The 26,705-nt window shown below is 41.0% G+C and overlaps 1 protein-coding gene across 2 annotated transcripts in view; it reads left to right on the forward strand.

Annotated features, from left to right (window-relative positions):
* Positions 1 to 1,388: 1,388 nt before the first annotated feature.
* The window catches only part of TRIM66 (tripartite motif containing 66), an 80,667-nt gene continuing 55,350 nt past the window's right edge, over positions 1,389 to 26,705 (forward strand). The window contains exons 1-4 of one of the 2 annotated variants that reach the window (XM_045014894.1): positions 1,389 to 1,455; positions 2,017 to 2,213; positions 19,524 to 19,627; positions 24,511 to 24,658. In XM_045014894.1, the coding sequence (XP_044870829.1) occupies positions 1,433 to 1,455; positions 2,017 to 2,213; positions 19,524 to 19,627; positions 24,511 to 24,658 (472 nt within the window). In that variant the 5' untranslated portion in view covers positions 1,389 to 1,432. Of the gene's footprint in view, positions 1,456 to 2,016; positions 2,214 to 3,078; positions 3,318 to 19,523; positions 19,628 to 24,510; positions 24,659 to 26,705 lie in introns of those variants that run through there. The other variant, XM_045014895.1, reaches the window with a different exon arrangement.

Here is a 26,705-nt window from a genome sequence, read left to right on the forward strand (position 1 = left end):
CATTTAGTTCAGCAAATTTCTTTTATTCTGCATTCATTGCTTTCCCCTCTTTTTGAAGTTTATTTTGACTTAATAGGTTATGATCTTATATTTCTAGGAGGCAGGAGTGAGCTACTTTGTGGTGTGGAACGGGAGCCCTTCTGTGAAACATGAAAGCTCTGGCTGATATTGAGTGGCCCAATTTTCTAATCAGCTCTGGTAATCCTGTTGAAGAGGACATGGGTAGGCTGAGAGGACTTCTTTGGTTCAAGTATAGCCATCCGCTCTTCCCCCCTTTGTCCTTTTCCTCTAACTTATAAAAATACTTCTGAATGGACACCATTTTTTTTTTGTCCTTGGAATGCAGCAGATTATTCCCAATGGCATGTTTTTTTAAAAACAAACAAATAAACAACAAAATGTCCCTGGAGGAGTCCCAGACCTATTAGAAAGGCTTTTCCACTTCCTAATCCCATTCTTACAAATTATTGCATGTGAATACTTGGTAAATCCCTGTGAAAGAGCTTGACACAAAATCGAACATCAGGATTTCTATCCATTGGACAGACTGGATGAAAGTAGAAAAGGCAAGCTTTTGAGATTTACCTTGACAACTATTACATGTCATCTAGCGCTTTGTGTGGGTGGAGTGAAGTTCTTAGTCAGCTTACCTAAAATAAAGGCATCTCTGCACTCTGACCTGTTATGATGTTGTTGTGGGAGACAGCTGGATTTGTCCTGGCTCACACACCATGAAGAGAATGATTACCTAAGTGACGTGTGCTCCCCTGTGCGCAGGGGGCACTTTCACCTGCAAAAGTGGGGTATTTTGCTTCTGCAGCATGCTTCTCGGTCTCTTCTACCTCAAAGAAGCCCCTCTGCAATGGCTCTACAAAGGGTATAGGTGAAGGGAGCCAGATGGGTTCCTGTAGATTCTCCCCTGCCCCCATACACATGGGAGAAAGCAACATCAATTAATACAGCCCAAACATGCTTGAGCTGCTTTATAGGGGAGCTCCAGAGACAGCCCCTGTAGAAGGCATGCTTCCAGGGCCAAGCAGCAAAGCCGAGGCAATGAACAGCAGTGTAGTTGTGTCCCTTGCCCTTTGAGGATCTTGCAGGATCTGTGGCCCTGTGGGGTGAAATCTTCATCTTATTTCAAGGAGTAGGGGAGGGCAGAACTACATTCACCTTTTCCCCCTCTCTATAGAATAACAAGAAGGAAACTTCATGAGTTGTAACTTCCAAAGTTTCCTGGTGCATGTTTGGATTATTTCCATGTTGGAACTGAGACTTCAGTTCCAATTTCAGAATCTCGGCTGAGGCATAAGCCAGCAAGTATACAGTTTTACTTGGAAATCCCAGGCTAAAGTTAGGGAAATCATTGTTTTATTTGTAAAGGGAGAAGATTTGATTCGTAGTCTTTGAGAGGCAGTAAGCGTGGAACCCCAGGATGACACTTGTACAGCGTGTAAGGTGCACATTATTAAATCTTTAGAAGCAAAAATGTTCATAATTACAAGTATCTTTGCCTTTTTGTATGCAGCTTTCTATCATGCATTGTTCAAATGGGAATGGGATTTTAACTGTTTATGCCTAATTCACATTTACTTCTGTTGCTGATTGGGGAAAAAATGTAGAAAAAGTTGGAACATTTTCCACCTGCTCTGAGAACTGCAAGCAGAAAGAGTACAGCATGTGAGAATTTAGACAGTTAGCATTACTATAAATAGATCCACAGTACAGTATGCCTCAGATTTTATCAAAAGTAGCAAGCACTATGTACTGATAATGGAATTTTGGTTTGTTTGCCTAAAACCACTCTTTCCAATGCGCCAATCTGCAAAGAAAACGTTATTTTCAGTAATGTGGGTATACAATTTTCACCTGCAAGGAACTTCCCCTTTCTTCAAAAGGGCTAAATAAATGTTGCTTTTGAGAATGTGCCTCCTGCAGTTGGCTTGTAGTTTTCACTTGGGTGACCGAGCGCTTCATTAAGTAGACAGTGGTTGTAATGAGTCATTTTGTGACTTTTAGTGTCCTTGATGTCAAACTTTGGACTAGGAAAATGGAGAGCCTAGATCTGTTGAGGAATTGTTTGGTGTGCAAATGGGAACTAAAGAGAAGAGACCCCAGACTGCTGCCTTGTCTTCACTCCTTTTGTAAGGACTGTCTTCCAGATTTGATTCAAGGATACAATTACACTCCCACTGAGCGTGAAGTTATGTATGAAGGTAACATTTCATGTACTATTTTGTACTTCTTAGGCACTTTATAATGCAATAGTGTAATAAGCAGATTGAGAAGCACTTTTTTACTCAGTTATTCTTTAAAATATGTTGTAAAGGAATTACTAGGAGACTTAAAATTAGAAATGAGAAAGAGGTGGGTGGGGTACCTTCTCCCCTACGTGAACTTTTTGGGGAAAAACAAAATCTATTAGAGACACATTAAATACTTTGGGAAAATGTTTAAACTCACATAATCAGTTTGTTTTTAATTAATTGTTTTAAACCAGTGTTAACATCCTGGCTGTTTGTTTTACAAAAAAGTATTGTAAGGTAACTGCTAGGCTATAACTTCTTTACACAATTCTTTGAATACACTGGCACTTCCTCAGGTAATTTTTTTCCCCATAGAAAAATATAGAATAGATTTTGAGATCTGAATCTGGTCCTTCACTTCTATTGAAGGTCATTGTAACTGGAATTGCAGTGTATATATTCTGGTGCACTTTTGCACTTCCATTTTACATCACTGCATCTCAGGTTCATCATAAGCAGATTCCACTATATACTGTAATTATCATCTTGACTCCATCAGTTTTTAACTAAACTAAGTAAGCTTAGTGCACTTTAGTTGCAAAGACAAGGATTTCGTGAATCTGGCTCTGTTGAGCATGAAGTGGTGGTTAGAGTTTTTAGTAGTTATTTTAAAAATAAATGCACAGGTGTTTCTGAATTGTAGAACGAGACACGTGCAATCAGAAACGGATATGGTAATACGCCAAACTAGAACGTAGCTTGTTGAAGTCAGTCACTTTTTTACTGAGAAAACATTAACACTGTAAGAAAAAAAAATCCTATTAATTTTTAACAGTTCCAGAGCAGTTATGTTAGAAACCTGTAAGCAGACGTGGTCCCTGCTGTGAAGAGCTGACAATCTGAATTGGATAGATAATACAAACCCAAATGGTTCAGATGTGAGAATGGCTGGTTGGAAACAGCAGTAGGAAAGCAGATCATTGTTGAAAGGCTAAGTGGAAGAAATATTGGAGGAGGAAAGAGAACTCACTTAGCACAGTGGAAGAAGGAGGCTATTCATGTGCAGTAAAAAAGGTAAAAGACTAGAGTAAGAGAATGAGGCACAGGTAGCCAAACAGTCCCTTCAAACAAATTATAAAAGGGGAACCATTAACTGTCCTCTGGTATTTCTACATACCACAGTTGTATCTAAGCCCTCTGGTGGCTTTTTATGATCAATTCCAGGAGAACTAGGTTCTCTTTTCAACTCAGCCTCTGATTTACTAGTGCCTAACTGGATGTAGCCTAGTTTGAAAATGTTGGTCTCAACCTCTGTTTATCAGTTCCCCCAGATATGGAATGGAGATGATGAGGATTCTTTCCATTGTAAAGCCCTTTGTCATCCTTGGATACATTGGATTTAGGTATGATGATGATTAATTATATTTTAAAAATATTATACATTTTTTCATGGTTGCCTGTGGCGTGGATCAGGAATTATTTACCTGCAGCACTAGTGGACCTGAACATTCTAATCTAGCACCCATGAAACAAAGTTTTGCCAAAAGCTGCAATGCGCTGCTTCCCACCTTGGCTTGTTACAGATCAGGAGCAATTATGGGTACGAGCCAGATAGGAGAAATAGCAGAGAAAAGAACCAATCAATAGTGATAACCCAATAAACTTAAGGAAGACACCAAGTGCAAACCTCTAATTAATATCTGAGCAACATGAGCAGCAAAGAAAACACACTGGTGTCTTACTTAAATCAGTGGCTGAAAATGCTGGTAAAGGCTTGTCTGAACTACAAAATGTTGTTGTGTTTCACAAAATGTTACTGTGCTTGAACACATTTGTAGAGAATTAAGTTAGCTATGTGATGCTGACCATGACTGTATTATAGACCCAGATAAATCATTGAATCAGTTAGGTGACGTGATGCTAAACATGATTTGTTCTAGTATGTCCTGAGCACAAAATTGTCATCAGCACCAAGTCAGCTAACTCAATTCTTCACAAGTCTTTTCAGATTCGGTAACACTTTATCAACAAGCCCTAAATGCAATCAAATGCAAAGTGAGGGGGAAATCTAGTACATTCCAAAAGAAGGCAATCTAAGATAAACAAAGCCCTTAGCTACAGAGATGTATTTTAATCCCTGTCTTTCAGTACAGTAGTACAAATTATGAGATAGCAGAATTAAGCCATCTCTTTCCATTTCAATTGTCTTTGTGATGCCTCTAGGATTGCTGCAAAGATGGATTTAAAGTGCACCGGGTAAGTTACTTAATGGCTGTTGAGGTTGTGAAGAAAGTACAAGTTAAGCTGCATCTCAATGTTCTTGCTCAGGAAGAGGTGTTAGGTGTTATCTGAGATAACTTGAACTCTCTGGGGAAACTGGGAGTACCCTACACTTGATTTGTGAGAGCTGGTGGTTTAAAAACAGGCGAACTTAAGTCAGTGAGTCTCATCTGAGGACAGCTCCGACAAGAGGACGTAAAAGTAAATTATCTTCGCAGGTTTGGTGACTAAACGTTTTATTGTAATAGGAGGCCTTGGAAATCAGTGGGAGTTAGTGGTTTGACTCTCATTTACTTTTTCTGCAATTCAGTGTATGTTTTCCAATCTTTTTACATGTTAAATAGTATGGGACACTTGTGTAGCTGCATAGGATGAATGCGTTTAGTGTTTGGGAAAGTGTTACATTCAAAGGACAGATTTGGGTGGGAGCAGGTGGTATTCCCACAATAAAAAAGCAGGCTATGCCTGCAAAGTAAGCTCTACGTGCATGAGAAGCCACACACAGTAGATTGTACAGATGTTTAAAATTTGCTCAGGCATGCTGTCTGGTCTCCTTGGGCTTGGCTGCCCCTCACTGGAATCCGAATGCATCCATGATTTCTGCTGGGCGGTTCCTTGTGTTTAGCTTTTCGTCCTTGAAAAAGCTCCCTTGTGGTACCAGTATATTGTGCAGTTCTTCATCATATAATCCTCCCTCTCCTGTCTTACATACTTTGCTGAGAAATAAAATTAACAATTTTAATTAAAATGTTTTATCATTAGGTATCTGAGTTAGCACCCTTTGAGATGAGTTATGATATCAGGTTCTGCAACATAGGTAGATGTGTGTGTGTCAGTTACACTCAGGTCATGTTTTCAAGGTTAAATTAGCAACCATAACAGCTAGAAACTTTTTTTTGTTAATGAAAGCTTAGATTCTGAACCATAAGAAGGCAGCATGAAAAAGGTGCTGACACACCATGCCAGTATGTATTGATTGAGTTTAAGCACTGATTACATTTCTGTTTTGTGCGTTTAGGCAAGCTGTTTATTTCCATTTGTAAAATGAGAATAATGATACTTACCCACCTCTGTAAAGTGCTTTTAAATGAATGGATGAAAAGCCTTATAGAAGTTGAAATTTTCAATAATAATTTTTATTATTATTAAATCTTTGTTTGAATTGATCCTGTGGAATGACTTTTATTTTCTGTGAAACCATGCAGATAAATTGTACATGGTACCATTGGGTTTCCATGACTTGTATAATAATATTCATGGCAAAACCACTACAGAGCTAGCCTACAAATTGTACTCCTGTGGGCATTCTGTGACAAAAAATAAAAAATTCTGTGCACAATATTTTAAAATTCTGCAAAATTCTGCACATTTTATTTATCTCAATAACACTACATAATCATGTCAGTTTCAGTTATTTTGGTAATATATTTCAAAATACCTATCAGCAAGTATGTCTGTAACAATACAGACACACACAGTTTTTCCCCCAGGAGCAAAGAGTTAAAGAAACCCCTATGACAACCCATTTCCTGTTTCTCTGTCCTCTTCTTCCCCCTTCCGAGCCCAGACAAGGGGCCAGACACCCACAACCTCTCACCCACCCCCAGAGCCCAGCTGCAGGGTGCCCCCCAGCCAATACACCGAACCTCCTTCCCCCGAGCCCAGCCGTGGGTTCCCTCTAGCCCAGATGCCCTTCCCCTTTCCCCCCAGAGCCCAGCAGCAGGGTCTCCCCTTGCCCAAATACCCACACCCTTCCCGCCCGGATCCCAGATGTGGCTCCTTCCCAGCCCAGACACTCACTCCTCTCCCCCCCAGAGCCCAGGGATCCAGAGGGAGAAACAGCCTGATGCTTGGTCCCAGGCTTGCATGGAGTTTCCTGCACACAGCCCTCTCTTTCCCTCAGGGTGTGCTAGCAACTGCAGCTGTCAGGAACCCTTTAGCTCCCTCCTCCTCCCCCTAACAGTGTCTGTGCGAGCTTGGCTCTCTGGGTCCAGCAGCCTATTGTGTCGGCCAGCAGCACTGCAGCCCATTTCTGTGAGGGAAAGGAAATTCTGCATGCACAATGTTAATTTCTTCAAAATTCTGCATTGTGCAGTGGCACAGAATTCCCCCAGGAATAAAATTGTAATGAATGTCAGAGCTACCCACCGATGGACACTCTTTTTCCTCTGTAAGACAGGACCCAATATCCAGACTCAAAAATGACAAGAAAATACAAACTAAAGGTCAAGTATTGAAGAACTGCAAACTGAACTCAACTAAAGGAGACCTTTAGACGGAGGCAACATGACTGCTGTTGAAAATATACAATTGTCTTTAGCTGGAAGTGCAGATATTATGTAGCAGCCCTACCATATAATCCCTACTTGTGAAATTTTATAGGTAATTGGTCAAAGGCATCAAAAATTTGCCTAACTGATGATCATATTAGCATTCATGTATTCTGAGCTGTCTTTAATGAGATAAGTGTATTGTTCTTTATTAAACAAGTTAATCACTCTGTCTCCTTTTACTCTGCACTCACTTTCAATATGAAGGTGTGGCTTGTGGAGACTATAGGTCCCAGCATGCAATATTCCATGTTGATTTAAGCATTCTTTTGGATTGTATTAACATGTGGGTGTCTGTACAGCTCTTTAAGACGCATTTGGGCTATTAACTTCAATTTGGCCTGTGTTATAGCAGCCAGATTACGAGAGCAACAAATAATCTTGTTTTGACGCAATATCACATAGTGCAAGTGATGCAATATATTACACCTGTTCATTCTGAAAGAGAATACTCATTTGTTTTAATTAGATATTCACAAAGAGGTTTTGAGCAAGCACAAAATATGAATTGTTTCAAAAGAGGGAGGGAAGAAAACCTCATCATGAAGCATGGAAAAGCATCTCTGCTGTTCACAGGCTTCTAATTTGGTCCATTTAAATACATTTTGGGGAATTTGGCTCATCTCACTCTGTGGTTCAGCTGCCAGACCCAAAAGGCAAGCAAAGCAGTTGGGTTTTGTTAGATAAATATGAACCTGTAAAATAGGGGGAGTTTTCTTTAAAACTGTTTCCCATAGCCTATAATTGGGTCTCTAAGGAAACCATGAACCATGCCAGCAGCTCTGAGCATTAGCTAATGATCTCTGAGAATAATTATCCTGGTATTTGTTGGGGGAAAGAGAGTAAGGCAAGAAGCGCAATGTCTGGACAGCAGGTAGAAATGTGATGTACATGATACGCCTGCTACCTGTTTCTTTATGATGATCAGCAATGTTTAGAACAATCATAGATTAATTGCCTGTACCGATTTATTAAGCAGACACTTGAGCTGAGCTTTTCTTGTGTTTAAAGCCTGATTTAGGGTTGGAGCTGGAGGGCCTTGAAACAAAACTGTAAGTTGAGTCCTGTGATACTCAGTTTAGAAGTGGTGGATCTATAGTTTAAAATCAGCCAAGGTCTCTATTCTTGGTGAGGAGATATAGACGTCACCAGTTATCCATGCCTCTGTTACCTACAGATTGGATTACTGCAATTGACTGTATTTGGAGCAAAATTTGAAGGGCACTTGGACACATCAGCTCTTTATTCATGGGTATTTATCTCAGGGAGCATGTGGCACTTGGGGTCAAGAGACTACACTGGCCTCCAATTAATCTCTGGGTCCAATTCAGGGTGTCAGTTTTGATTCATAAAATTCATTATGGTGTAGGTCCTGTGTACCTTGGAGACCTCTCTCTCCTTATATTTTATCCTGGCTATTGAGATCCACTGGGTAACTTGATTTGTATAGCTGAGGTTCCTTCTCCACGTGATGTGTCAGAGTCCATGTTTGTTGACCTCCAGGACATACTCCAAGGCCTATGTGTCACCTATGGCAAGGGGTGTGTGTGTTTGAATGGGATTTAGAATTTGGTATTGTTTGTCTGAATTCTGATTTTAAAACTCCATATGTGGGATTTAGATATCCCGTTTAGGTGTTTGTGTTTGAATATTGAGCCCACTGACTTTTACTTTCCTGGGTTCATTAATGTGAATGTTTTGTGCACCTGCAATTTGGCTACCATTGCTGACGTGAGTGACATAACTGACTTGAATTTGCAGGATCTGAAAAAGGAGCAAACATCAGTTTGGCAAAGTGAGAGCACCACTAAGTCTGAAGAGAGGTGTTTTTATAACTCCAGTGTGTGCACGCATTGTGCCTTCTTAATAGTAGCTTCCACGGTGCTTTTCTTCATGCTCTGTAGTACACCATGAAGGAATGATGGAGCAGTTTCAAGGCTGCAGCAGTGGTGTTATTCCTTCATGTACATCATCTGAAGAAGACTTTTCTGGGAATGACTTCAAAACACAGTGGCCCTCACTGGTCTTGTGGTGCCCGCTAGTAGGTCAGATATATTGAGAAATAGCTGTGGTGCCTGCTAGTAGGTCAGATATAGTGAGAAATAGCTGTGGTGCCTGCTAGTAGGTCAGATATATTGAGAAATAGCTATGAGTGCATGTATCTGAAATTTCAGTGTTGGCTTATTAGGTGGCCTATCTCACAACTCATGAAGAAATTGGATTCAAGTCCAATCTTAGGATCCTTGTTGGCCTCCCTAAAGTTATTATCCTCTGTGACATCATAATCCGCTGCACATCAATGAATTGTGATGTCATAAGTAGATTAATTATTTCAACTGATTAGTAAACAGGAGGGGCTAATTAACTCCTAGGAACATTTGCATAAAATTATGATCTTTTTCCTATCTCCTTGCCAAAGCAAATTACATATAAACAATATGGGGATCTCAGCAACCCTTTACCCATGAAAGAGATTCAGCTTCTGTTTCTAGAAGTTTTGGTAGAAATAGTGGGCCTGATTCAGATATAGTGATTGCACTAGAGTTGAATTTGGCTCCTGATCTCTTGATATGCAGAGTCTGTTGTTTGAATCTTATAATTCTGTGTTGGGTTACTATTTAGATACAGCGATTGCATCATTCTTCATACGTATAAACAGTGAGTCTCTAGGGCAATGCTTTCCTTCACCAACGATGCCGTAATAATGATACATTTAAATGAGCTGTCTGTAAAGTACAAGTTCCTGAAACAAGTGAACCTTGTTGTTTATAGGTACGCGTTGAGAGATGAAGTGTAGAAAGATTTGTAGGGAACAGTCTGCAGAGGGTACCCTGAGAGTGAATGGCTTTGTGATATTCATTTAGCTGAAGCAGAGAGACTCCTATTTCTTTCCTTCTGAGCACCTGTTAAAAGTTACTCTGAGCTTTGAAAGACAATCCAACAAGAAAGAGAGTGGATGCTGTTATTGTCTTATTGTGTGATCTGTATTTCAACACTTCTGGAAAAATACAGCCAAGAAAACTTTAAAAAGGCCTAAAAGCATCTCAGGTGAGAGCAAAAAAGAAACTGGGAGGAAAATAAGGTGGATCTTGGGTGTGTGCCTTCTAATAACCCATCTCTTATCCCGACCCCGCTACTTTGTGAATGTTTCTTGAGTGAAGAAGGGAAAGCAGTTCCAGATGCTAAGCAGAAAGGTCTAGTCACTTTCTTTCATCATCAAATGATACTCTACAGAAAAGGCTGTTGCTAGGGGGTACTAGGTATGCACTTCTGCTTAATAACAACCTATTTCCTGAGGTAAGTGACTTTGATTTGTGTATCTTTTGAGGTGACTGTTTATCCAGAGGACAGGACATGAGTTTCCTTGTTTCTTTTTTTATTTAAGAAAACAGTGTTTTAGCAGCAATCTACATTTTAAGTATAAGCTTTGCAGCAATATTTAGCATAAGCACTTTATATTAATACTCTTGGAGCAGTTGTTACTTGTCTCGCTCTTTGCAAAAGTACATACAGGCTATTTGTGCAGCTTGCTTAATTTAATTATGATTAGTTTGGATAACCATTCTATAGTGTATTTTTAATGTCAAGAATATTGTTAGGCTTTTGTAGGATGCATATGAGGACTGTGTTGAACATTTCTACAGTGTACTTTTTAATATATATAAAAAGTATCACAAGTGAAATCCCATTATTTGAACTGAACTCATTCAGCAAGATGCAAATATGTTTATCGTGAAGGAAAAAAAATCTTAATCATGAATTTCAAGAATAGCCCATGATCTATTAGGGCGATATTTAGCCCATTAGCAATGCATAATGATAGCTGCCTAAGTAGAAGAATGTCCTCCATACAGTATTGCCATGTACCTAGAATTTTCCAAGTAATTTCTTTTAGTTGTTGTTCCTTCGACTCTTGACTTTTCTTGGTATTCTTCACACTGAGGACTTGAGAGTTAGAAGCATCTCAGAAGTGTATCTAAGAGAGCTTCAGGTTTGGAGGTCATGGTAACTTAACCCTTTAGCCAGATGTTTCAGATATAGTCCAAGACATTTAGATGGTCAGAGTTCACCCACATTTGAATGCATGTCAGTAATAAAGATCCTAATATCAGGTTTGGTATCTGGGGCCATGTTCTGTGCTGATTCACATTCCATGCAACTGCACTGACTTCACTGTCATGGATGGGGTATAAAATCTGGGTACTATAGTGCCTAGTGCTTCAATTTTAGATATCCAGTGATTTAAATTAGAAGAAACTTTCTCTGCATCAGACAATCTGATTGTTCCAAATTTACTAATGTGACTGCATTTCTCAAAATAAATGAGGCTCCTGAACAGTCATGAGGACTGTGTTGTTTTTAAGAGTAGAAAGATGCTGAAATATTTCTTTTAAACATTACTCTTTTATAGGAGTCAGAATTAAATACTATTTATATTTTGCATTTCCCTGGTCTCTGGCAGATAAGCACAAATTAAAATTCATGTTAATCTGCCTGAGGCCACAAGCACCCTATGAAGTGAAAGTGAATAGATATAATTTCTATTATAAAATATTTGTGCTAACTGCGTAATATTGTAACGTAGCAAAAATGCATGATTGCAGTATTAACCCATTTTACAGTATGTGACAGATCTGCATAAAATGGCCCTTGACATGGAAATACCTTAAGCACTGCTTTTGCTAGCCAGCCAATAAAAATTCCAGTGTGTCATGTAAGTACAGGGTATGAACCACCATAACATCCAAGTGGAATAATGACTTTGGGAGCAGCTGTCATTAAACTCCATGCATTTTCCCATTTCCAGAAACTGCTGTGCTGACTGATTTTCTTCTGAGTCACTGTGAGAAGCATTCTGTAGCCCTAAGCCACTGTCTTGCCAACTGTTTAAGGCATGAATACAGTCTAGAACAGTGGCTCTCAACCTACATACCATTGTGGGCCATATATGCAGTTCGCTGTGTTATGTGTGCTGCATCCACACAATATATACCGTATACTACCTGTATGGCCCTGAGGATGTCACATGGGCTGCACGTCTGTGCTGCTTTGGCTGAGGGCTGAGAACCACTGGTTTGGAATTTACAGTTTTTACACTGATTGGGCTACAGTATTATGTGTGTAAGAAACTGGTCCAAAGTCTCCAAGGGCCAGATTCAATTCATAGAAAGATTCCCATTGACTAGAATAGTATCAGAGCAGGACCCAGGTGTCTTTTAAAAAAATACCTGCAAAGTACACTTTTGTTCCAAATTGATTAATAAATGTTTATTTGCTTCTTCACTCATGTTGCTGTTGCTAAAAAAAAAACATATGGCAGATGCCATATAAAGACCTCACATGGGCATCTTGAAAGCTAACTCTGAGCCTAGGAACCGCCCACACTGCAGTTCACAGGTGTTCCCCGCCTGCACCAATGATAATGGCCTGTGAGGGCTGTGGTAATGGCATTGTACCCATAGCATAGATTGCGTTAGGTATGCCTGTGCACCTGTTATATTTGCACATATCTCTAGAGAGCAGAGTTGTTAATGGTTCACGTAAAAGGCGCACAGAGAAATGTTATTTCTGGTAATCAGGGAAAGATTTCACTGTCACAGATAGGACAATATCATTTTGACATACTGCCTTGGTGCTAAGCCAATTAGGTACAATTGTCATAGATAAATAGATAGAACATGAAATAAGATAATGTAACTAATAGCCAAAATAGCAAAACAAGGACAGTGCTATGGAACTAGGATGTTCTGAAATGTTATGTTTTAAATATGCATGGAAATATAATGATATTTTGTCTTTTAAATTACAGTCTTTTTTTAAAGTGAGTATTTAATTTTCAGACAAAACCCGGCCCCAGGCCACGTGAAGAGGATAACTGTGCTTGTAATAGTTCTGTGGAAAGAATGATTAGTAACTGACTTTTGGGTCCATTCTTCCCATGATATAAATGGGGGATTTTCATACAGATGTTCCCACAAACATCAAAAGAGGGTACCCTTTATTTCTGATAGCCATTGGTCCTCCTTTAACATTGTATATGGAGAATGCCAGTCATTAGGCAGTCTGGTAAGTTTTGCTGCTGGAAGAGTCATCTGTGTAAAAATATTGATCTGTGATGACATGTCATATGTAAACAGGAATAGTAAATGATTAATGGGTGTAGATGTTTACGGAGGAATGTGCAGCACTCATGTTTGCTGCAGCATTTGTTGAGGCAAATAAAAGCTCACGTAGAATACATAAAAGCAGCAAAGAGTCCTGTGGCACCTTTCCTGTAGACTAACAGAAGTTTTGGAGCATGAGCTTTCGTGGGTATTTCGTGAATATTCACCCATGAAAGCTCGTGCTCCAAAACTTCTGTTAGTCTATAAGGTGCCACAGGACTCTTTGCTGCTTTTACAGATCCAGACTAACACGGCTACCCCTCTGATAAAAAGAAAATAACAACGCCACTAGCCATCACCTACAGCCCCCAACTAAAACCTCTCCAGCGCATCATCAAAGATCTACAACCTATCCTTAAAGATGATCCCTCACTCTCACAGATCTTGGGAGACAGGCCAGTCCTCGCTTATAGACAGCCTCCCAACCTGAAGCAAATACTCACCAGCAACCGCACACCATACAACATAAACACTAACCCAGGAACTTATCCTTGCAACAAAGCCCGATGCCAGCTCTGTCCACATATCCATTCAAGTGACACCATCATAGGACCTAATCACATCAGACACACCATCAGGGGCTCGTACACCTGCACATCTACCAACGTGATATATGCCATCATGTGCCAGCAATGCCCCTCTGCCATGTACATTGGCCAAACCGGACAGTCTCTACGCAAAAGAATAAATGGACACAAATCTGACATCAGGAATCATAACATTCAAAAACCAGTGGGAGAACACTTCAAGCTCTCTAACCACTCAGTGACAGACTTGAAGGTGGCAATTTTGCAACAAAAAAACTTCAAAAACAGACTCCAAAGAGAAACTGCTGAACTCGATTAATATGCAAATTAGATACAATTAACTCTGGCCTAAACAGAGACTGGGAATGGTTGGGTCATTACACTAATTGAATCTATTTCCCTATGTTAAGTTCTCACACCTTCTATGGGCCATCTTAATTATCGCTTCAAAAAGTTTTTTTTCCTCCTGCTGATGATAGCTCATCTCAATTGATTAGACTTTTCCTGTTGGTATGCATACTTCCACCTTTTCATGTTCTCTGTATGTATAAATATCTCCTGTCTGTGTGTTCCATTCTATGCATCCGAAGAAGTGAGCTGTAGCTCACGAAAGCTCATGCTAAAATAAATTTGTTAGTCTTTAAGGTGCCACAAGTACTCCTGTTCTTTATACTCTCACAAACATTCTATATATAATGTTGCCACCACAGAATTCCCCCAGGCATGAAACCCTCCAATGCCCATTTCTTCTGGGTTTATGGCGGCTGTCTGGCTTCCATCAGGCTTCAAGCCCCCAGTGACACCCAAAAGCAGTCACAGTGGTGCCAGCTGCATGCAAGCCCCTTGCTACTGGGATGGTTTGTAACCAGCACAACCTGTGTACACAGGCCTGTATCCCACACCTCTCCATCTATAACTGGAATAGGCTTTATGCAATCACACAGGTAGTGGGAAGGTCTTCCTCCTCCTCCATGCAAACACCCAGGACAAAGGCACAGTCTTGCCCTCAATGGGAGCTAAGAAAATATTACACTATACACTTTTTAAATGTTTTACTTTTATTTCAAGAGCAGAGCCTGTAAAGAAGTCATATAATTTTTATATAGTGAGAACAATTCTTGGCAAGTTCTGTTCTTCTGACAAGAATGCATGAAATTTTAAGTTTTTTAAAAGTTTTATAAATGAAAATGAACTTAATCACAGATCTCACTGAATGATCCACCAACGCACATTTACATACATTGATATTGGAATTTGATTTATCTGTGCAATCTCTGCCAAATTACTTAAACTGCAAAATGCTGTTATGAAAATAACACAAACCCAATCCTGGGAATTTTGTATGCTCAGCACCTTGTAATATCAGGCCTGTGATTAGGCATGTTCATCTGGCAAAATGTTGCAGTATTGGGATCCCAAGGACAATTAACACTAAGCAACTGGAAAACATTCAAACCTTAGGGCTAGTCCACACTTACCGTCCGGGTCGACGAGGTGAGTTCGACTTCTCGGCGTTCGAACTATCGCGTCTGATCTAGACGCGATAGTTCGAACTCCGGAAGCGCCGCGGTCGACTCCGGTACTCCACCACTGCAAACGGCGGTGGCGGAGTCGACCTTGGAGCCGCGGAGTTCGACCCCGCCGCGTCTGGATGGGTGAGTAGTTCGAATTAGGGTACTTCGAATCAGCTACGCTATTCACGTAGCTGAATTTGCGTACCCTAATTCGAACCCCCTTTTTAGTGTGGACCAGGCCTTAGAGAATTGCTGACACACATCTAGTTAATTTCAAGAGTAATGGACAGCTTAATGTTACATTATTCTACAAGACATTTTCTTTCTAGGATAATATTTTTAGTTAAGGACGACCGCATGTATAATAACATCATTCTGGTTTGACATCATAACTGATCACCAGTCTAAAAACATTACTAAAAACAAAAACTTAAATACATTTACCTCATTTAGCCCTGGAAAACATTGCCCTCAGTTATCATAAACTGATTGCTTGAAAGTGATGATGCCTAGTGCCAAAATTCTATGCTCACTTGAAAGTTAAGGACTAAGATTAAAAAAGATTTGTTGGGTTAATGCACCACCCTCAATCTTTGAGGAATTAGGTTCAATTCCATTATAATTTACACATGTATATGATTTTGGTGGTTTCATCTTAGTCAAAAGTGGATGTTTGCCCTTTGGAAAAAAACACCATACAGTATGTCAAGAATGTGTCTCCTATTCCAAGAGGCCCATGAGTGAACTGGCTAGGGTTATTAGTGATGTGGTGCATTTTCAGAGCTTAGGACAGCTACTTGAATGGCAACGTTGGTTCCCAACATTTGTAATTACTAAAATTCCCATTGGTATACTAGTCAGGAGAGGAACTGAATGATCATTCCTTGGACACTGAGACTTATTAAGAGATCACTGGTAGCAGAGTAGAGCAATTTCTTTCTCTCTTCCGGTATTTGTTGTGTTAAGTGCTCTGTCATAGTGAAAAGATCTCTCAGAAACTTGAAACCTGCTTTTGTTTCTGCGGGCAGCTTATTTCCTCCTTTGGCTTGACCTTGATTAGTGGTTGCTATGTAAAACTATTGCAAGGCAGTGTATATTATACCTGTTTGTATATTATGCGTGTTTCTATCTTGAGCAATCGTTCATTGTGCACACAGTCATTCTGAAACTACTTTTATTATTTTCCATAGTGCAGTAGCTGCATATGGTGCTGTACGCTAGGTAAGATGTGTTGAACAAATAACAGAGTCCCTGGCCTGAAGAGCTCACAGTCAAAAGGGATAAGTGGATAAAATAGATTGTGTTTTGTAGTGACATCATGCTTAAGGGGATGGAGGCATGAACAGTGAAGGTGGGCCTTACATGGGCTGTCTAGTCCTCTTACATCACTATACTTCCCCCTCTCTCAGCAACACTCCCATTGACATCAGTAGTGTAGAATTGGGTCTTTACGATGTTAATAACCACTCTAAATTGCAGTGTAAGAGAAAGCAGCCTGATGTCACCAATGCATCCTATACCTGTGTAGTATGTTTTGCTTTGGAGCAGCAAGGCCTAGATTTTCAAAAGTCAGTGGTCATTTTGCGTACCTAACTTTTTGGGTGATCAACCCGAGAAACCTTGACAAGGCCTAATTTTCAAGGGAGGAGAGCACTCTGTTCAGAGTGCTACATATATGCTATCTAAAATGTTAGTGTGTCAGGGGAAGGAAGGTGATGGATAGTGACCAAATTAGGAATATTTATCAAACTGTTTGTAAAGTAGCTAATCATCAAAAATCCAGTGAAGTCAGTAGAAAGACTCCCATTGATTTCACTGAGCTTTGGATCAAGCCCTTGTTCATTACTGGAAACAAGTTTCCCCCTGAGATTTGAAGACTCTTTTTGAGCATCTCAATAGTAAATAAATGCCAAATGGAAGTGAAGTGAGAACTTAATGTACTATCTAATCTGTGCTTCTATAGTGTGACATTACACTCCATATTCTTTATGGCAATATACTTATGATATGGATATGACATAACTGAGATATACTTTATGCAAGATGGTTCATGTAAGATACCATTGGAAAGGTTATGATTTACTGAATGTGATTATCCAATTTTTATGTATGTATCATTTCTGTATATAAAATTAGGAATATATAACAATTACAACTGGGTGTGTATTGGGAAGACACCCACCAGCCACCAGGCCATCAGATTTGATGAGCCATCAGGAGGAAACAACAAGATTGTGAAGATACTAATCTCTCTCCCTCCTGGGAGGCGTCCTGGGACATAATTGTGACACTACTAGGTCAGATGGTCCTGTCACCTGATATTAAACGTTACCTGGGACTTCTAGTAACTTTCCACTAAAAGGGGAGGACGGTCAAGTTTGGGAAACAAAGGATTCCCGCCTTATGTAAACTTTATTTAAGGGTGGGGAGGAAGGCAAATGGGACTCCTGTCCAGGGCCAGTCTGGCCAGGAAGAAAGACTGCTAAAGACACCTGAAGGGAAGGCAAATGTGGAGTCTAGACTGAGATGAGGGTCTAGGCTGAAAAGAAATATAACTGGAACTCTAAGATACAGAAACTTTGCAACCTGCCTAAAATAACATTTAGGGTAAGAAATTACATTTTGTAACCTGTTTCTTGAGTATATTGAGCTTAGCTTGCGTATTTTGTTTTATTTGCTCAGTAATCAGCTTTGTTCTGTCTGTTATCTCTTATATTCACTTAAAATTCACCTTTTGTAGTTAATAAACTTATTTCTTGTTTGTATATATAACCCAGTTTGTGCAATTCGTAATTGTGGGGGAGGGGTAAGAGGCTGTCCATACCTTCCTCCACATTGAGGGAGGAGGTGGATTTCATAATATACCTTTGGGTCTGCACTGCAAGGGAGGTGGACACCTGAGTGCTGGGGCAAGTCCCTTAAAGCTGAGTCTTCCCAGAGCTGATCTCAGTGTCTGTGTCATTCTGTAGTTGGGTGTGGCCCTGCTTGTGTATGTGCTAGAGGAGGCTTAAAAGCCTGTCTCAGCAAGACAGGTAAAAAGGGGGCCCAGGCTGGCAGAACAGGTGGTATCTCAGCACATCAGGTGGCATCTCAAAGGGGGCAACCTGTCACATATAGCTCTTAGCCTGCAGAACCTCTTGTTATATTTGTTTAACTTCCAGTGGTTCTGGTTTTAATGTTGGCTAAAGAACGTTGGATGGGATTTTCAAAGGTGTCTAAGAGAATAAGAAGCACAAGTCCCATTGACTTTCAATGGAATTTGTGTTCCTGTTTTTCTTAGGTGCGTTTTAAAATCTCATCCTTTGTCCTTTTCAAACTAATATGTGGAATTAAAAAAAATCACATTAACATTCCTGGTCTTTTTAGGCAAATAGTTCAGAAAAATATGGTACTGGTGATTTAGTTCTCATTAATGTGTCAATAGTATGAGAATTCATAACACAGAATTCTGATATTGTTTTGTATAGAAAATATCAGTGTTCATTCTCCCCTGGAAAAGACGAGAGAGTAGCCATCTGAATTTCATGGCAAGAAAGGGCCCTGTCCTACAGCCCCTAACTCACATGAGTTGTTCTACCTGGTGATTTCACAGCGACTACTCCCTTGAATATTAAGACTCCAAAAGTCTTCTTTGTAGAATCATAAAGCTGTTGGGCTGGAAGGGACCTTGAGAGGTCATCAAGCCCAGCCCCCTGCGTTGAGGCAGGACCAAGTGTATCTAGACCATCCCTGTCAGGTGTTTGTCCAGTGTGTACTTAAAAACATCCAATGATAGAGGTGTCACCACCTTCCTCAGAAGCTTATTTCTGAATTTAATCTTATAGTTAGAAAACTTTTCCTAATATTTAACCTAAATCTCCCTCATCCTATTTTCAGTGGCCTTGGAGAACAATTGATCACCATCCTCTTTATAACAGCCTTTAAGATATTTAAAGGCTGTTGTCAGGTCCCCCGTCGATCTTTCTTTTCTTACACCTAAACATGACCAGTTTTTTTAACCTTTCCTCATAAGTCAGATTTTCTAAAACTTTTATAATTTTTGTTGCCCTACTTTTGGCTCCCACTAATTTATCCACCATTCCTAAAGTGTGGTGCCCAGAATTGAACACATTACTCTAGCTGAGACCTCACTAGTGGGGAGGAGAATGAAAGGTTGTCCCAAAAGAACAATAGGTAATGTAAGAAAATACTGGTGGATTAACAGTTTTTATCAGAGCTTCAAGAGCTTGTATGGATTTGAACGCACTCAAATACCACAGTGATAAGTGCAGCATAGAACATGGAACCACAGAGTCACTGTAGTGTTTTGTACTGTCCCAAAACTAGGCAAATGTAATTCGTTAGTTGATGAAGAGTTAAGTTTCCTGGAACTAAGCCTTTTGGTGTGATATCAAAGAACTGTCAGTACTTCAGTGTGGTTTATTTCATTTCCTGATTCATACAGCTGTTCTATTTCTTTGCTCAGGTATCCTCTCATGCCCTGTGTGCAAACAGACGTGCTTCGCAGGGGATGTAGTTGAAAATTTCTTTCTCAAGGACTTTCCCACAGCAAATCCAGCTATGGCAAGGGTAAGTGGAGGCTGCTCAATAGGCTGCAGCATGAGTCTTTTGAACACCAATAACAAGACCCAAAGTTTGTCATTTGAGTAGCTTTATATAGCATTGTAATTTTACTGCAGCTCTTCAGTCATCCCCGTGGACTGAACATACTGCCTCTAAAGCATTTTTCTCACCCTGTGTGAAGAGCAAGGCATTAAAGTCAGTGGGAGCTTTAACAATGACTTCAGTGGTGCAGGATTGGGCTCTGGGCATGACTGTGTCAATACAAATCCCTACTGCTAAGCCCCTGGGTTGGCCAACGGAGGGAACCATTTCCCTTAACAGTTGTTTTGCATGAAAACACTTCTGTCAGTCACCACAGCACTAGCCACAGTGGAGCACAGAAAATTTTGACTTGTTGCAACATCAAACTGAGTAGCACAGAACACAAGTTTCTAGTGGGTAGAATTGTCTTTCAAATAAACCCAACTCTCACTTACCACCAAAGTTAGGTTTCTCAGTGACAAGCTAGGTTTTCACTCTTGAATTATGCTTCATTCATTGTAAAAGTAAGTCTCAGATAATAAATGCATCTGATGCATCCAGCAAGATGCTGGATCCCTTTACCTATGTGTTTCTCAGTATCCTCTGTTCCGTTGTCAGGGCCAGGTAAGCAGTGACAAAGGCTACTGATTGTATGGTTGTCTCAAATTGATTACTTCTGTTAAATGATGAGGATATCAGTCTAATAATAATAATTATAAATAAAGTTCTTCTCCGTCCTGAGGGAAGTCTCCCAGAACTTTCAGTCTTTCAACAGGATGGAATGGATGTAACTGAGAAGTTGGAGACATTTTGCCATTCACTATGGCCTTATATAAACAATATGCCTGGAGACAAAGATGCTTCTCATGTGCCATTTTAAATAGTTGATTTGCAATTTAGTATTTTAGTTATGTATAGTCTTCTCCTATACTATTTTAATTGTACTGTTTTCACTGTATTTAAGTGTTTGTGCCGCACCAGGGGAATTGTTCATTTCTGCTTCTCTATCTCACTATACTACCCTTCCTGAATGGGGAAGCAAGACATTGGAAAATTATTATATTGCACTGGAATGTGGAGTTAAAATAGCACTAAATGAATCAAAACTACTTTACAAACTATTGACTATTTTATTTTATCCGTTTTCTACTGGAATCCAAAGTGTTGCCCAATGGTTAGAACTGGTGACTGAGAGCTAGAAATTCTTGGGTTCAAATCTCTGGGCCAGATCATGGCCCCATTCTGTCTGCTCTGTGCCTCTCTGTCAGTTCTAGGGAGATATAAAACCAGCTTAAATATCCAGTTAAAGATTCCTCTGACACTGGAGATTCCTTTAGCTGGATTTACCAACTTAGGGGACATATCAAGGGTACAGCCAGAGGAATGGTCTTTTGTGAGTTATCAGCCAGAACAACTTAGAGCAACCTCAAGGCTCCTATAAGTTGTTCTGGAGACTGGCCCCAGGATCCAGTGGGAGAAGAGCATAAAGGCAAACACCATCTTTGCCTCCTGTGTTTTAGCTCTGTTCAGCCTTCTGTTGATTACCAAGGCCTCTGAATTGCTCTGAGTCACTGAACTTTCCTGTGCCTCGTTTTCCCCATCTTTAGAAATACATACCTAACTCATAGAGGGTGTTTTGTGAATTCAATGACTAATGTTTGTAAAGTGCCATGAGACCTTTAGATGAAAGGTGCTATATATATGCAATGTATCATTATGTAAACCAAAAGGATCACTTTCACACATACTCTTCAAAGATAGTAAGAGCAAAATTTACACAATGCTGCTGCAGTGTTAGAAAGTTCTTATTACAGTATGTTTTCTTAATTATCATAACTCAATTCATCTGCCTTCTAGAGAGAGCCAGTGTACGAAGGAAATCAAATGAATAAATCTTTTAGTCTCTTCAAAGGCACTGGGATATTTCTTAGATCTCCAGTAAGAAGATTTTTCTTTTCTTCAGTCCCTTAGGCTCCGAAGAGCGATTCAAAAAGAAAACAATTCCCACAGGAGTACAGGAATCCTACAGGGGAATGAAGAACCTTCCCAGCATCATTTTAAGATTGTTCCTTTTTTATAAATAGTCTCATCTTATAACAGTGAAGCCTTTATAAAAGGAAAAATAGGAGAAAACCAGGGCCCAATCCCGCTGTCATTGAAATCAGTGGGAGTTTAGCCAGTCACATCAGCGGGAGCAACATAAGGCCCTCAAATTATGAGGGTGCTAGAAGGACATAAAGGCCAGTATTTTCAGACTTTGGTGTCTAAAGTTGACATCTAGTTCCATAAAAATGGCCTAATGGGGAGCTGTGAATGCTTATCACCTCTGAAATTCAGGCTTCATAATTAGGTGCCTACATATGGATTTAGGTTCCTAACTTTAGGCAGATAAATCTGAAAATTATGCCCAAATCTGTTAACTGGCTTGATCAAATTGGACTTGGTAATGTTGCTAAAGGGAATGAGAATTTGGGGTGCAAAAGAAATGTAGGATCAAGCCCTGCATCTTGGAACCATTCTGACCTTGGTAGAGGTTTACCGTTGCATTCAGGTGGTAGCCAACATGAATGTCACATTTTAGGGGAGCAATTAATGGTGTAAAGATCACCAAAGTGATACTCCAAGATCTTGCCCATGTCCTGGTTACTATAGTGATGGATTTATTATAAATCGGTAGACAGACAGATAACCTATATTGTAAAGTTACCTTCCTGGGTAAGCTTAGGGAAGACACTTTCTCTATGTACCCCATCTATAAAATGGAGATAGTGATCCTTCCTGTCTCCTACCCTTTGTCTGTCTAGATTGTAAATTCTTTGGGGCAGGGTCTGTCTCTTACTGTGTGTGTGTGTGTGTTGTGGGGCCCTGTTGTCAACTGGGGCCTCTCGGTGCTACTGCAATACAAATAAATGATGATAATTGTGGAAGGACTTTAGTGTACAAGTGTATACTAGTTGTTGATAAACCACACCTTGCCGAGCTACCCTGATTGGTGAGTTGAAATTTCAGCCTCATTTTTTCAGTTGGCCTTTTAGCAGTTTATCAGAGTAATTGCTTTGCAACGTATGTATTGTGTGCTTGCCTTGCTCAGCTGTTTTAGCTTCTGAGCTCCTTGGGTGGATGGTCTTGAAAGCCACACTTAAAAGAGAGGTGTATTCTGAATACCTGAGCAGGAGCCAGGAACTCCTGAGTTAATCCTGGATCTAAGCCTAACTTCCTCTGTGGCCTTGGGCAAGTCACCCTCTCTGCTTCAGCCTTTTTCCTTGTACATGTATCGTAAAGGAGGAAGCACATACTGCCCATCTTGTGAAATGGAGGTAGGTAAATATTATTATTTCAGAGGGGTATTGTGAGAATTAACTAATGTGTGTAAAAGTGCTCTGAAGATTTAAAAAAAAAACCTATGCATGGTCTATGTAAACATCAAAGGACTGGAGATGTATGAGGTAGGGGATAAGAGTTGGCTGCTGGAGGAGTCAGGGCTCTCGCCCAGAGTCTGACTAAGGAGGTCAGACAGAAAGAGCTTGAAGCAAGGGGTTTACTACCACTTGACTAGGCCCTGGGCTAACCAGAATGGACCATTCTTTAACGTTCAGTTCTCTGTGCTAAGCTAATGACTTCCTATGCTGTGTTCCTGTTGACCAGGGCCTCCCAGAGGATTCAGGGGCCTGGGGCAAAGCGGGGGAGCTGCGGCACTTGTACTCACCCGGTGGCGGTCTGGGTCTTCGGAGGCATTTCAGCGGCGGGGGGCCCTTCAGTCACTCTCTGTCTTTGGCAGCACTGAAGCCCTCCTCTCCCCCGCTGCCAAAATGCCACGGAAGACCCGGACCGCTGCCGGGCCAGGGCTCGTGGGGCCTCTATGGGGTCTGGGGCAAATTGCCCCACTTGCCGCCCTCCCCCCCGCCACCGGGCGGCCCTGCTGTTGACTAATAAACCCTACTGTTTTGACAATGTTGTGTGAGTATCACTGCAAAGGCTGGGTGAGGTATATTAATCTCTCAAGAGTGTACAGTTCTCCATCAGGAGTCTGTCTCAGCTGGACTCGCAGTGTGAAGCAAGAGTGCTGAAGGCCCAGAGATCCAGCCTAAGGAAGCGGTGAAGCCATCCTGTCTTACCCTGGAGGAAGAGTGAGATCCTGAAGGGGTCTGGAACACTGAAAGGGTTCCCCCAAGAGACTGCTCCAAAGCGGGGGGCTGTAGTACCAATCCTATGGATCTGTGATGCTTGGTTACGTTTGGTTAACATTTTCTTTACAGACTAGACAATATTCTATTAAGTTCATGAAGGGACTCGTAATTCCTGTGCACTGATTTGTTTTCTTGTGTTTGTACATCCTCATCTGTTATGGTACTAATATCAAGGATATTCAAGTGACCTCTTATCCTCTGCAAGTTCTTTTTCTTGAGACGCAACTATCCCCACTCACTCCATGCACTGAAATCAGACAATTCTTAATTCATCAATTCATAGATTTTTAGGGCCAGAAGGCCAGAACTATTATGATCATCTAGTCTGACCTCTGGCTTCACATAGGCCATAGAATTTTGCCCAGTAATTCTGGTATCAAACCTGTAACTATTTCTTCAACAAGAGAATATGAGAGAGACATCCAGCTTTGATCTAAACACTTCGAGGGATGATCTTCTTTTCTCTCTTGCACCAATATAAACCAGGAGTAATGCCATTGATGTCAATTGAATTACACTGGTGTAAGAGAGAAAAGAATCAGGGCCAGTTCTCGCAGTTATTGGAGTAACCAAACCTCCAAGGTTTTGAATCAGTGTCTTAAATGTAGTAGTTTCTACAAGCTCGTTGGAGGAGTTCTACATTTAATTATACTTGTATGTAATTGCACCTTTTTTTTCCAGAGCTGTTCCGCGTGTAAAGAGAAGAGACCCGCTCACAGTCTGTGTACTAACTGCAATAAGTGGCTGTGCAGCTCATGTACAGAGGAACACAGACATGGCAAGGAAACTGGAGACCATTTCCTGTCTGTCCCCCCGAAGGGCTCTTCAGGTAGAAACATAAACTTTGAAGCTTTGTGTTCTTTTTGTGTGTGGTAATTCAGCTGAAAACACTGGACCTCCACAGGGTCTGCACTTTGCATGATTGTGAATAAATGTTACGTCTACAGTAAGTGGGGATTTGATAGACAACGTTCTACAGCTCCAAAGAGCTGACCCTGCACCATCAAAGCCAATACTACCCCACCCCATGGGGAGGATTGGAGCTTGTGTTTCAGGGAGGCACGATCCCTTCAAAAAGCCCTACTAGTGTGCAGGGATTGTGGAGGCTGTACGATCCTTTAGGATCTTGCAGCCTGATCCCAGAGTTCCTGTGTGGACATGGCCCCTCCCTGTTCCTGTGGGATATGTGCCTCCAGGGACACACCAAAGAAGCAATTGAATCCAATTTCCCCCTTGCAGCACACTGGTTGGTGTTTGGTCTGCATAACATGCGGGAGGAAGGGGAAGGCTCTTTCCATCCCCCTGCACACCCGTGCAAGGGGGTAGGCATAAACTGATCCTGGACTATTATTCTAGTGTCCAGGGATGTCCAACCACATACCTGAACTCAGGCCTAAGCCTTTTATCCTTGGCTCCTTTTTGCTCTATCCTGAGATAGATTGAATGTGAATGTCCATGGAGTCAAAAGATACCATGTTGGGATGTATGTTGGGCTACGGAAGCAAGTGTGCCCTCATCTCAGAGCATTTGTATCAGAGGAGGTGGACTTTGCTTGGTGGTTCTTCTAATAGATAACTCTCTCATAACCCAGCATGTTCCCCTGTGCTATGCGTTCAACGGGAAAAGAAAGCACTTCCACTGGAAATGGAACACTCTAATGCTTCCAGGTTACAAATGCAAATTCTTCCATTCTCATGTCCCATAGTCACAGCCACCCAGGAGAGCAGAAGGATTTTTGCTAAAGAATCTCAGGGCTTTTCTATGCACAGAGTTGCTGTGTTTTAACAATTTAGTTGTTATTTGCATAGTAGTAGTACCTAGGAGCCCCAGTTATAGATCAAAACCCCAGTATGCTAGGTTCTGAAAAACACAGAACAAAAAGTCCATGCCCCAAAGAACTTAAATGTGTGATGGAAAATTGATTAAGTTAAACTGGTGCAAAAGGCTCTGTGGACACTTACATCAGTATAAGCCACGCTTATTAGAAGTGGGGCTGGTAGCACGGCGCTATCATTAAGGTTACTTGTCACTTCCTATTATAAGACCTTGTATTCAGTTGGTTATAACTGTGCCAAATTTTAACCATTCTGGCTGAAATGTTCCATGCTGGGAATCTGTCTCAAGCTGAATATTTCTGGAAAGTTGAGTCAGTATGTTTCAGTCATTTCCAAGAGTGAGGCTAGGGAAAAATACACTGTTTTGCTATTTAAAAAATTTCTGGCCACCTTTGAGAAGATCTAGCACCTCTGGGATTTGGAGCAGGGACTTCCTTTGAAAAACATCTCAGTTTGCACAGGTTCAGTAGAGATTTCTTAAAGTTTAGCAGCTAAAAACCACTGAAGAGTCTGTGCTCAATGAGCATGCTCATCCCCTCACAGCTCTTATGTTTGACTGGGCAATGCTTTTTTATCCTCACAGAGCAACTGTATGTTCTCTGGCCCAGGACTGCTGGGTCAGGGCCAGATTTGCCCTGTAATGGTAGGTCCAGGCCACGTTAGGGAGCCTGGATCTCCTGTGCTTTCTGTGACATCTCTGCTGGTGCCCAGACAGCATGAAGGAGGAAGCTGCCTGACAAGAATGCAGAGGGGACAAGATCTAGACCAAACGGGAGGGAAAGGAATAGATTGGGACAAGGAGCCAGATGAGACTGGTATTGAAGATAGGGGTAGGGGAAGAGAGAAACTGGAGGAGAGGAGAAGATTGGGACATGTTGGACAAGGAGACTGGGACAGGGAGACAGTGAGATTGGATGAGGAGGTGGGGTCAGAGGGAGGGACTGGGAATGACTGCACAAGGAGCCTGAAAACCAGTTGAGGGAGGACGGAAGACAGATCTGATGAGGAGTTGGTGTATGGGGGAAGAAGTGGGACTGTCTG

This window comes from Mauremys mutica, chromosome 4 (assembly GCF_020497125.1).
Source record: "Mauremys mutica isolate MM-2020 ecotype Southern chromosome 4, ASM2049712v1, whole genome shotgun sequence".
Taxonomy (NCBI): domain Eukaryota; kingdom Metazoa; phylum Chordata; order Testudines; family Geoemydidae; genus Mauremys; species Mauremys mutica.